At 44.2% G+C, this 12,389-nt stretch overlaps 1 protein-coding gene across 1 annotated transcript in view; it reads right to left on the bottom strand.

Annotated features, from left to right (window-relative positions):
• Positions 1 to 12,389, bottom strand: part of ANXA11 (annexin A11) — a 44,229-nt gene that overhangs the window by 12,237 nt on the left and 19,603 nt on the right. The window contains exons 2-8 of the mRNA XM_084845241.1: positions 11,130 to 11,236; positions 9,317 to 9,429; positions 6,846 to 7,193; positions 6,004 to 6,091; positions 4,503 to 4,597; positions 2,731 to 2,844; positions 1,201 to 1,291 (exon numbers count right to left, since the gene is read on the bottom strand). Of these exons, the coding sequence (XP_084701367.1) occupies positions 1,201 to 1,291; positions 2,731 to 2,844; positions 4,503 to 4,597; positions 6,004 to 6,091; positions 6,846 to 7,193; positions 9,317 to 9,429; positions 11,130 to 11,235 (955 nt within the window). The 5' untranslated portion in view covers position 11,236. The remainder of the gene's footprint in view (positions 1 to 1,200; positions 1,292 to 2,730; positions 2,845 to 4,502; positions 4,598 to 6,003; positions 6,092 to 6,845; positions 7,194 to 9,316; positions 9,430 to 11,129; positions 11,237 to 12,389) is intronic.

The raw sequence follows: 12,389 nt of genomic DNA, 5'->3' as shown, positions 1-12,389 counted from the left end.
TCATTGCTCAGAACTCAGACACAGGGCTGCACTCAGATAGCAGGAGTGATAGAGCTCTGTTGGACCAACTGCAAGAATGTCTCCTTGAAGTCTCTGGTAGCCAGCAGACCGCTCTATCATTCATGCACTTTTGTTTTGCAGTGATAATCTGCCAGCAACTCACCGAGGGCTCTATGGTTCCTGCCCTCTGAATGCCAATCCTACAGCATCCTCCAGGAAGTGGAAAGACATTGCTGTTGGAAGAGATAGGAGCTGGGAGGTGACCTAGGGGAAGGGGGCGATTGGCAGCATCATATAATTTTAGCATTAAAAAAGCCTCCAGAACTTTTGCAAGTTTTCAGTCTGATTCAATGCATACTTCCTTGTAAATCAAGTTCACTTAAGCAAGTATGCAAATGACTGTAGCCTTACAGTGCAATCCTATATATAACTACTCAGAAGTAGGTTTCATTGGCCTGGTTCACATGTCACAACAACCCAGAGTATGGGCTGATGTTGAACTGTAGATTGTTGATGGGTCGTTAGCCATGAACAACCCAGAAAGAGAACCCACAGTTTGTTGTTGGGTTGTGAACTCTGGGTTGTTCTTGTTTAATAACCTACAGTTAAATCATAGTGCAGGTTTCGCACATGACAAACTACAATTCAACAACCCATACTCAACCTATACTCCATGTGTACTCTGGGTTGTCATTATGTACAAACCAGGACTGTGAGTTTAATGGGGCTTATTACCAGGAAGGTTGGTTTAGGACTGCAGAGTACTTTGGTTATCGCACAACGTATGGTGTGTGTGTGTGTGTCTCAGACATGGAGGTGGGGAAGAGATATAAAAAGAATGGCATCTCATGGGCCAGGAGAGCAGTTGAGCTATGGAAACCATTAACAACATTGCTAAGCTTCTCTTTCTACACAGACTCCGAGATCAAATGATTGCCTGCAAAATGATAACCTTCATGGCCTCTACAGCTTGCTATGACCAGAGAAATCACAGGAGAGTATTGATAGCTCCACCCAACACACCAACAAGCCCAAGTTTGAAGCAAAACAGCATCTTATCAATTCAAGCAAACCAACATCAATGGCCAAAACCCAATTCCTCACCCAAATGTTTCTTCTTAGTGTAACCTCATCTTTAGGTATCGCCCGGTCCATCAGAAAACAGAACAGCAAACAGTGCTGAGCTGCAGCAAAACTAACCTGTCTTGTATGCCCTACTGACTTCCCGAATGTGGTCATTGCTGCGAGATGCCAGGATTTCTATCAGGCAGGCTTCATCTGTGCCAGCACCCTAAGGAAAGAAAACTCATCTCACTACTATGCAGAAGCATTTTCCTGGCCTTTGCCCTCTTTTAAAGCTAAGAGCACACTTGGGTTAATTGACAAAAGCCCCAACTTCATGAGGATTGAGTGCATCCTTAGTTGATCAATCAGTTAGAAGCACTGCGATTGACTAAAAAGGTGGCCTCGATTAAATTGGTCCACAGATTTTAAATATGATTTGTAATTAAAGTACTTATACAAACTGCAGATGGCAAGCACCATCTTAAAAGAGGCATTCACTCATGTGAGATAAGGAAGAATGCCTCTTCTAAGGGGATGCAGATGCATCAACAAGTGCACTTGTTTTCTTTAGAACAGGGATGAATAACATGTGGCCACCAAGCCGTTTCTGGCAACCTGCCAGAACCCCTTGCATCTGCTGCTGAAAAAATCACGGCTGCACCGCCTCAGATTTCCTTTCCTAGCACCAGCAAGAGAATCCTTTCCTTCATATCCGATCTTTGCTGAGACTAGAGATAAGGGAAGGGTGTCCCTTGCCAGTGCTACTGCCCGGTGGGCCTTTGGGGCCAAAAAGGTCGCACACCCCTGCTTTAGAACATTTGTGTGTTCTCAAATGCACGTTGAATTGCTTAGGTAAGCAACCCATTGATTAACAGTCATACAAAATTGACTTCAGAGTGCTTTCATCAAGGGAGACCCTAACTTCCCCTCCCCTGTCACCTACCAGAACAACCCCCTGCTCAGCCAAGCAGGCTAACAAGCTTATGGCACTTCTGGTTAGTGCTTGCTATAAGCCGGTGATGAGTTATGTTTTCACCTGGTGCAGTTTCTCATTGATCTGAGTTGGGGGATTTTATCCCTTCTAAGCCATCTTGACCACATGGAAAAGTGGCCTATAAATGTTTTAAACAAATCAGTTAAAAAAACAGGCGGGCTGCGTAGGCTATGGATCGCCAGAGACCAGCATGGGATGAACAGCAATGCTGCAGGTCCAGATTGCAGGAGCTGGGAACGTTCCAACAGAGCTCCTACTTTTGGCAATTAGAGCAATCAGCAAGTGCCCAGTACTCCCTCAGCATGATACAAAGGGAAAGGAAAGGTGTTGTTGTTTATGTATAGTATCTTCAGTGCACAAAACTGCAGAGGGTGGCAGACACAAAGGAGAGCCCAGGTCAACCGCCTCAACCTGGCTGATGGGAGTTGTAGTCCAACACATCTGCAGGACACCCGGTTGAGGAAGGCTGACCTAGAATAACAAGGCCACGAGAAGTGAGAAAAAGCAATAAAGAACACTTTCTGCTGAGGATCAGGCAGTTAAGTTAAGGGCTCCCCAGGAAAGGTGGATTTGGGGAGCAGATCTGAAGGAAGAGCGAGAGCGAGGTAAGTAAGAGTTTAGGGAGGCAAAACTTTGCCACAGTCATAGCTTTCATTTAAACTCATCCAGACCTTGATCGCTTCTTTTATTTCATGAACATCAAACAAGACAGGCGTCTTCATCATTGCCAAGATGGCTTTCTCAAAGTTGCCTGAGAGCTCAGACTTCAGGTCCTTGATCAAATCCTGGTGTTTAGTTAAAAACAAAACAATATGTCATGGTTGTAAAATGAAAGATGGCAAGTTTACAGAATTGTTTAGTAAAAGCACTGAAGTCAGTGGGGCTTACTTCTGAACAGACATGCATAGATTGCACTAACAGTCTCTTTTCCTGTAACAATTAGCTTGCACCATTACACAATACCTAATAAAGGTACCTTAGGGCACAACCCTATGGCTACTACACGGCCATAGGATTGGTCGGTTCCTGGAAAACTGCCTCCCCACCACTCCCCCTCATAGGCAGCGCGGATCGTCCCTGTGCTCTGCGCTCGTAAGAGCAGCGTGGAACGGGGGGGGGGAGGGGGTGCTCCCGGGGGCAAGGCGGGGAGTTAGGAAGTGTCGTACCGGCACTTACGATGTGCCGTCTGGCCTCCCCACCCCACCCCCCAATGTCCCATGGCTAAACAGCCCAGATCGGCTGTCCAGCTGCAAATGCAGGGCGGCTGGAGCGTGGAGGAGGCGATCGCCTCTGTGCTCCTCCTGCTGTGCATTGGACAGGCAGCGCCTCTGAGTTCTGAGGCAGCCAACTATCCCCATAGGATTGCTCCCTCCAATAATTTTTTTTTAAAATATAGCACTGTCAATGTAGATGGTGCTTTAAGGAATAATGTAAGGACAAAAACCAAGATCCCTGCCCAATGGAGCTTAGAATGTACATTTCTACCAGAGGGGAGTGGGAGGAAGAACTCAGGGAGGAGCAAACAAGGCAAATGTTACGAGAAGAATATGTGCAGTTTCACAGATTTTAGGCTTTTAATTGAGGTTAAATTGAAGTGTGGTGATGAGCTATACTGGCCAAGGCAATCATTTTTACAATTCACTCAGAGCAGCCTGTGCAACCTCCAGTACCAGAGGCAGTGAACCAGTTGCTGGGGAACATGGGTGGGAGAGTGCTGTTGTGCTCGTCTCCTGCTTGGGGGTTCCCGGTTGACAGCTGGTTGGCCACTGTGTGAACAGACTGCTCGACTAGATGGACCCTTGGTCTGATCCAGCAGGGCTCTTCTTATGTTCTTATGCTTCACGGCATAAGAAATTATAGAACAAAAATATATATCAAAAACATGACCATAAACAAAGCAATGGAGGACATAATATAAAAAGCAGCAGCAGCAGCAATTCCCATTGAGAATATGTATGCTTCTGAGTTGTATAAAACTCTCCTGCTGAAGAGTTCTAGATAATACCAAATTTAATTTGTATCTCTTGAACCATAACAATAGGTAATGTCTAATTATTTGGCTGCCAAATTCATTCACTTCTCTCATTGTTCTGATCACGTGACATCTCTCCTGTGCGATGTCACTTCTGTCAATCCCTCCAAATCCTTCCTCAGAACCCACAAGCCCCTTGTTCCCATGCCCTGCTACCACAACTCATCTTCTAGCTAAGCTCAGGCACGCGCAAGTGACACTGCTGAATTTTCCTTCCCTGTTTACCACTCCCTCCCACCACCCTTGTTTTTTCCCTGTACCAAATTTTAGACTGTTAAGTTTTCAGGACAGGGACCTGTCCACTTGTACTCTGTAAAGCATCATGCACACTGATGGTGCTACATAAATCAATAATAATGAGAATTAATGTACATATATATCATATATGGGGGGGGGGCTGGGAGAACTTGCCTTTCCATATGCTGTTTTGAATGAGAGCATGATCTGCTGCCGCTGCTTGCTTGAACGACTCCCAAGGCAATCTATGATTGCCTGTTCATCAGTTCCTGAAAACACAGACAGGAACATTAAATGGTAGCACAGCATATTTGGCTACGACAGAACTTTCTGGTCTAACCAACTTCAGCAGAAACTAATCCAGTGTTTCATACTGAAACAAATAAAAAATTAAACCAGCCCTATTACATTTCTTCTCCTGCCATAAGCAATCATTGCACAGCTTTGCTTTCGACGGTGCACACGTCCAAATACACATTCTCATATGCAACTAGTCACGGCTAAATCTTTATTATTGTATTATGCTTGTGGTAGTGAAGTCTCCAACAGTACTGATCAGCCAAATAGGTATGACATCACAGAACGTTCATGAACATTTCAATTGCTCCCCCCATCCCCGTTTTCAACTTTAATGGAGGAGGAAGTTATCAATTTAGCTGCTTTAAAGCCCCACGGAAGTTTTGTATAGACTAGGGAAAGAGGGAATGCAGGAATTGGAAGGAAGAAGCAAAACAGGATCAAGTGAGGAAAGGCAGTGAAATATTGTAAAGGACTAGAAAAGTGCTTTTACAAAAAGCAAATAAGTAAAACAACAATAAAAGCAAATTTCGAGTCCTTAAGACCTTGAAGAAAAGATTAAATACCACCTGGGGAAGTCTTGAAAGCCAGAAGGGAATGGAAAAACTGAGTATTTGTAATCAGAATGAGAAACCATGTGTGATTTTGAATACGTTTGTTCTGAACAAATAATTTCAATGGGCAGTATCCTATAGTGCTGCTGCACTCCCGCTGTTTCTTTTGGGCCAGTGGGAACAACTGCTTGCTCAACAGGGATTTTGCAGTTCTAAAAATAACTCTGGAAGTGAGCAGAAACGCCCGCTTCCGGATCGGGAAAGATCAGCGGAGCTCTCTTTGGCAAGCTCCACTGAGCTGCCCCATTCCAAAAATAATAGTTTCTGCTTGTTTTGGATTGCTTGTAGGTCAGTGAAATCCCCATTGTACAAGGGGTCGCGCCCACTGGCGTACGGGCACAGTAATCTTGTTGCAGAGTACACAGTCCCTTAGCTGGTCTCATGGACTGTGTTCGAATCACAGAAGATGCATGCACTGCAATTCTCAGATTCTCTTTTACATTATCTGCATCAGTGCTGTATCCAGTAAGAGAGGCAGAGTAAAGTACAAAACCCTTTATGTAAAAGTAAACACAACAAAGGTTGCAGAACTCACAGCTATACCTAGAACTAAGCAGACGCCACTGCTGCTTCCTAAGTCCTTTTACAGGTTGCCTCCCTTCAGCAGGTACAACGCCTACAAAATTACCGCAGGTACAACCAGCAACAAGCAAAGTGCAAACCATCCCTGTATGCCTAAGGACAAAGGGTGGCAGTGGTGAGACAAAGTGGACCACCCCGTTACAAAAGAAAAGCCCCCAACCCTGAAGTCAGGCTCTACTCACCAAATCCTTTCATGGCTTTCCTCAATACTTCCGCATCCCTCAGGGGGTCAAATGATGGAGCATCACGGATGGTGCCTCGGTTCCCAGACTATATTACCCCAAGCAAAATAAAAGGTATCAACTCAATGTTTCTCATTCCATGACCAATCTACAGTAACTCAGCTATCTGCATCGTCACATTTGCATCATGCCGGAGAACAAACGGAGGATTCAAGTAAAGTCTTCCTTTTCAGAGTCAAAATACCTTGTTCTTATTAACTGTGTTATTTGGCCATTTAGACATTTGATGAAATACAAGGAAACAGGGTTTGTTTGTTGAGACTGGCTAGTTAAGTATTTCACTCTGAAGCTCTCCTACATCTACCATAATGGCACGAGGCTCATCCATACTTCAGTTCAAGCTAAGGAACTGCTCCTCCTTGGCTCTCAACTGTGGCAGAACTAGACATTCACCTGCACAAGGGGGGTGAGAACCCCAGGCACCCCAAAGAGGGCTCGATTTGTGGGGGACACGCCACAGCTAAAGGAGAAATGCTTAAGCACTCCAGCTTGACCTTCTCCTGCATGCCACTTTCTCCTGCAACTCCCCCCATCAGCCTCTTCCCGCCGCTCAACATGGCAAATTCATGGTGGGGGGTGGAGTTACAGGGGAAGGGTGAACCACTCTCCTGCACCCACTGCTTGTCCCCTGCAACTGAATCCTCCCCCATTGCTTGTCAGCAGCTTGACAGCAGCTGGTGTTCCCAGATCCCATGCGTGCAGCTAAACATCTAGCTTCTGCCCTGCTTCTCTTCTTCAGTGAAAGGGGGGAGTCCAGTAATTTAAAACAGGAATGCTCTTACCATTCCAGGAGTAACTGTGGGCATTGTAGGTCCTGGATATGATGGCATAGAAGGATTAACGGCTGGGCCAGAAGGATAACTTGGCATGGGCTGCTGCCCAGGATATGTCGTTGGCAGGGGCTGCTGTCCTGCTGGCGGCATGGGGCTGCCTGGATATGCTGGATAAGATGGCATTCCCGATGGCGGGTTTCCTCCTGGGGGTGGGGGGTACATCCCGTAAGTCGATTGCTGTCCTTGTGGAGGTTGCCCAAAGCCCCCTGGAGCAGCAGGGGGATAGCCGCCAGGGGCTGGAGGGTATATACCCTGCGGCATGCTGGCTCCACCAAAAGTTCCCGACATGTTGGAAGCCTGCAACAGTAGACAAGGCAACCAAATGCGCACTGTAAGCAAACACGTATCAAATAATACACAGCACTTCAGAATGTTCAGCGCACGTCACATACCATGTTTCAGTAATCATTACACCAGCCAGGTAAAACAGACCAGAATGATCTCATACTGCAGATAGGGCCTGGTGCCAAGAGATCACAGTGTGCGCTATGGCAGACGTCCCCAACCTGGTACCCTGCAACTCCCATCATTCCTGACCATTGGCCATGCTGGAGGAGGCTGATGGGAGTTGAAGTCCGAAACATCTGGAGAGCACCAAGTGGAGAAGGCTGCCTTAAGGCTCCCTAGTGAGTTCATGGCCAAGCAGAGATGTGACGTTGGGACTTCTTGATTAACAGCACGGTTTCTTGTCCACTGTGCTACTCTCGCCTCTATTCACATCATGTATTATTCAGTTTATGCATCTCCCTATAACCAAAGCTCTCAGAGCAATATACATAATTTGAATATATAGCTATCAACCAAAACCAGGGATAAAACACATTACAAAAAGAATCTGAAAGCAACAACAACAACAATCATTTAAAAATAATTTTAAAAGGAGAGAGAAGTACCAAAACTTGGAAAAGGAGAATTTTAAAATTCAGCTTTAAACATACCTTTAAAAATGAAACAAGCAGCAGCTAAAAAATGTTTTAAAGGCCCGGGAGAGTAAAATAGTCAGCCAAGTAGGCACCAGGTGGACCTCTGTAGGGAGAGCATTCCAGTTTTAAGGGCACCACAGGAAAGGCCTGCTCACAAGTGGCCACCCACCAAATCTCAGTATGTGGGGGCACCTGGAGCAGGGCCTCAGGGCATGATCTCAGGCCATGGGCAGGAATGGATAGGAAGAGGCGATCCTTCAGATACTGCGGCCCCACACCATCCCAAACTGTAAACAGGGTCATACGTTTGAACAGGCTAAGAGAACTCCCTCTTCCCCTTCTCTTTTTTCTCTTGCTCTCAAAAATTAAGGGACTTGCTCTTGGATCTTTTTGCTTATATTACTCCACATATACAAACAGCTCAAACACCATGCTAAGCCGAATTGAAGATAGAAGACTCCTTGTCACATATCGTATTTCAGTAAATATTGTTCAGAAAATTATCCATTTGTCAGAGCTTTAGATAGGGGGGTGTTTCCAGTTTCCTTCTAGCCATCACCCTGCCTCATTCAATGAATTTTACAGGGGAGTCCAGACAGTTGTAACCTTCCCATGTTTTCTTATCACTTCTTCTGTCTTTTTTCTTAGCAAAATCTGTTTAGGAGGAAAAGCTGGAATAGCTGCACAAGGCCTTCTCATTGGTAGTACTAGGAGCCCTCTGTCAGGAAGCACCCATGGGATTTATATATAATTTTATCCATCTCCCAATAGTAGCAGCATGCTATATTCTAGAAATGCAGTAATAACAACTTCCATTTCTGATTATCAAAGACTTTTTGAACATATAATGGCAATAAGGTCTTTATTTTTAGTTGTAGCCAGTTGGTAACTATTATCAGAACTCTGTCATCTTCTAATTACTTGGGCCAGCTTTGGTTACTACGAATAATACTTTCAATTACCCTTTGTAATTCGCCACTTTGAGCTTTCTTCCTGAAGGGATCGTCTATAGAATACTATTCTTCCTCAGTACACCTTTGTCCCATTTCCTGATATTGTCAACACTCACTGTTGGCACCATAGTGACCCACACACTAGGCTCCTGTGATGTACTGGCATGACTCACCCCACAGTTTAGAGTCATCAAGGTGTATGTATGTAGGTTTGTAGAATCTTAGGAAATTCTACTTATCTTGCAAAATAAAATTAAGTTTTGAAAAAGGAGTATGCGTATGTATACATGTATTATGAAATAAAAAAGAAGGGTGGGTAGGTTAAACAAAAATAAGGCGGAAAGAGGAAAATGGCGAGGAGGAAATGTTTAATTTAACTTGATTTTATCACTGCTGTAATTACTTTGAGACCTTCCCTCAAAAAGCAAGATCTCAAGATGTTATTGACTGACACACTTTATAGACCAAAATAGGTCAGCAGAACTTTGCCACTAGCTTCACTGCAAACAGTAAGACCCATCAGGTTCAAACTGAAATTACTTACCATGCCTGACATATGTTCCGGATTAAACTGATTTGCATAGTTGCTAACATTTTCAAGTCCAATTGGAGGAGGGTTTGCAGGAGAATAGCTGGGGGCACCCCAGGGATTACTGCCTGGAATTAATTGACAAAACAAAATAAATCAACAACCATAGACCAAACAGCTGGATATTCATTTGTAAGTGTATGGATTTGTATGGCGGTTTTTTAATTTTAATAGCTAAAATGCTTTGTACTGATAAAAGCTGCAGTTGATGCATCTCTCTGCTCCTAATTCGCTCACTCCTATCCTCAGTTGAGATTCCTGATCAAGGAAACACCTCCTGGAATAATAGATTCTCCAACATTAGCAGCAGGTTCCTTGCCAGCTATGCTAAAATCACCCACGCATTTCAAAGGCCAACAAACACCCATCAAATAGAACATAATCTATTTGTAAACCATGCCATGCATAAACTATATTGGCACACAGTGTACGAGCGGAGGCACAGTCTTGTCTCTCTCTTGTTTTACACAATGCAAGAGAGCAACTGAGAACAGCAGGGGGGGGGAAAAAAAAGCTCCCCTGGGCCCACTGGCTCCCACACCTATTTAGGGCACAAGCCTTTGCATGTTTAGGCAGAAATAACTCCTTAAACTCCCAGCCAGCAAGGCTGGCTGGGGAATGCTGAGAGTTGTAGGACTTCTCTCTGTCTAAACACACTTAAGATTAAGCTGTTATCATATTTTAATATTTGTAGATGGTCCTTTAATAAAATTATTCAAGGCAGGTGACTATAACTGAAATAACAATTCTAATACAATGTCAACTACATCATAATACAATTTAAGGCCAACAGTGGGCTTGTTAGATTTAACACTAAAGTATGTTTTATTGTTACATGAATGAGCCTCAGACTCATGCACTCCTCCCTTGCCTCCCTCCCCTTGCATGTGCGGGAGGAGATGGGAAGGGTTTCCTTCCATTTTCAATTAACTGCAGTTAAGCATTATGTCTGTTTTCAGTTAATCATGGATTAACATTATGTCCAAATCCTACACTTGGTTAATCTTAACCATGGTTTAAGTTGACTTGTTTCAGTAAACCACAGTTATGTCCAGCTTTGGATATAACGCTGAACTGCGATTAGCTAAAAATGGAAGTGAACGCTTCTGATCTCCTACAGGCGGCCATGTCTGGTATGGGAGTGCATAAGCCCAAGGCTTGTTTACTTAACACTAAACCATAGTTTAAGATTATGTCCGAACGAGCCCAGTAAAAGCATTACCAAGAGCACTTTAAAAGGTAAAAAACCCCTAGTATTTATACACTATAAATCTGTGTACTTTTCAGTGTAGAATACAGATCTAGCTCTCAAATCATATCATTATGTAGACTTACCCCCCCACAATCTATGCCAGCAAAGTTGTCAGAGCTAAGACCAAAGCAAAGATGGTAAACACTTACTAGATGTGCAGTCCAAGGGCCATTTCCTTCCCCCCATCCGCAAACTAAATCTGACCTATTTACCGCTCTGTAGCAGTAAACAGGAGATTTCTTTGGTTGCCGCTGCAAATTTCAGCAGCACAGCAGCAGTGAGGGGCACTGGGGGGAGGAGGTGGCTGTGGGAACATGTGTTGCCCACCCCTGATCTACGTAACTGGCAGCAGCACTTCCAGGTCTCTGACAAATGGTCTTTTAACTAGAGATGCAGGTGGAGGATTTTACCTGGGGTCTTCTGCATCTGTTACTTGTAGGACTCAGACCCTCCTATTATCCCATTTGTGCCCAGGTACTCTGATCCCCCACCCTAAGGGAAAAATAGTAAGCTTACCTGGCGCAGCAGGAGGATACCCTCCTGTGGGAGGATACCCCCCTGTGGGAGGATACCCACCTGCGGGAGGATACCCACCTGCGGGAGGATATCCTGGATAACTCATTCTGTAGAAATGAAACAGAAGAGAGATTTTTTAATGAAGTGCAGCGTGTTAATGACATATGTAACACTCAGCAGCTCGTACTACAGTAGCTGGTGTCTTCGAACTTTGATGTGTAAGAGCTGAATTGGTTAAAAAAAATATTCCTCCCTTCTTCCAAGGAGTTCAGGCTAGGTGGCATGGTCGTCTTCCCATTATCCTCACAACAACCCTGTGAGGTAGGTTAGGCTGAGAGATGGTGACTGGCTCAAGGTCACCCAATACGATTTGTGGCCAAATGGGGGTTTGAACTGGGAACTCTTGACATTCTAGCCACTCAGTATGCAGCACTATTTTTATTGTATTGCGTGTTTTTGTAGTTTTGATGTTTCACACCACACATGCTGCCATGATTAGTAATCTCATGATTCTGGCAATCTCAGATGATCCACCCATCCAAACACCACCAGAACAGCAGGGGATCCAGACAGGAGGAACCACAAAGCACTGTGACCATTAAACATGTTTACAATCAAAGATACCATAAGGTCACACCCTTCATGGTTTTCTTCTTCAGGTTGTAAATCGGTGCACCTTCCTTTTCTATATAGTTTCAGATGCTACCTTCTCACTTATCCAGGCACAGGTGCAACTTCGGTGTGCAACTCGCATCTTTCAAAGGCAAACGTAAGTCATTCTTACATCCAAGTAATGGTGTTTAAGACCAAGGTATACATCTGCTGAAATCCAAGTGTACTGACTGCTTACTACAGAACACACCTTTCTAAAGCCATTTTACACATGTACAGAGCTGGAAATGTGTATTAATCATCTTGTTCACACAGTGAGAACTGTAGTCAATTCTGGGTCTCTGGCAAGTGTATTTGGACAATAGTTGTATGTATGCACTGGTTGCATGCACATTATATATTTTTATCTACATATATAAAATGTTTTGAATGTGTATGTCAAAAAGTTAATGTCAAGCAACCCTCCCTTTGGGACACTCCTTCAGCTTCTTCCAAAGTTAATATTACTTCAAGGATATTAGCCTCCACCCAAAAACAGATTTCTTAGATAAGAGCTCCTATACAAAAAGAGTTCCCTTTCCCCCAGAAAAAAAGTAAAGTCACTTCCCATTTTGACATGTTTATAACTTGTACTTTTCAAAGACAGGC

This window comes from Heloderma suspectum, chromosome 3, assembly GCF_057233095.1.
Source record: "Heloderma suspectum isolate Gila_16-S chromosome 3, 16-S_ref, whole genome shotgun sequence".
Classification (NCBI taxonomy): domain Eukaryota; kingdom Metazoa; phylum Chordata; class Lepidosauria; order Squamata; family Helodermatidae; genus Heloderma; species Heloderma suspectum.
Note: the sequence above shows the minus strand (reverse complement) of the source record. Positions and strands in the feature narration are given on the sequence as shown.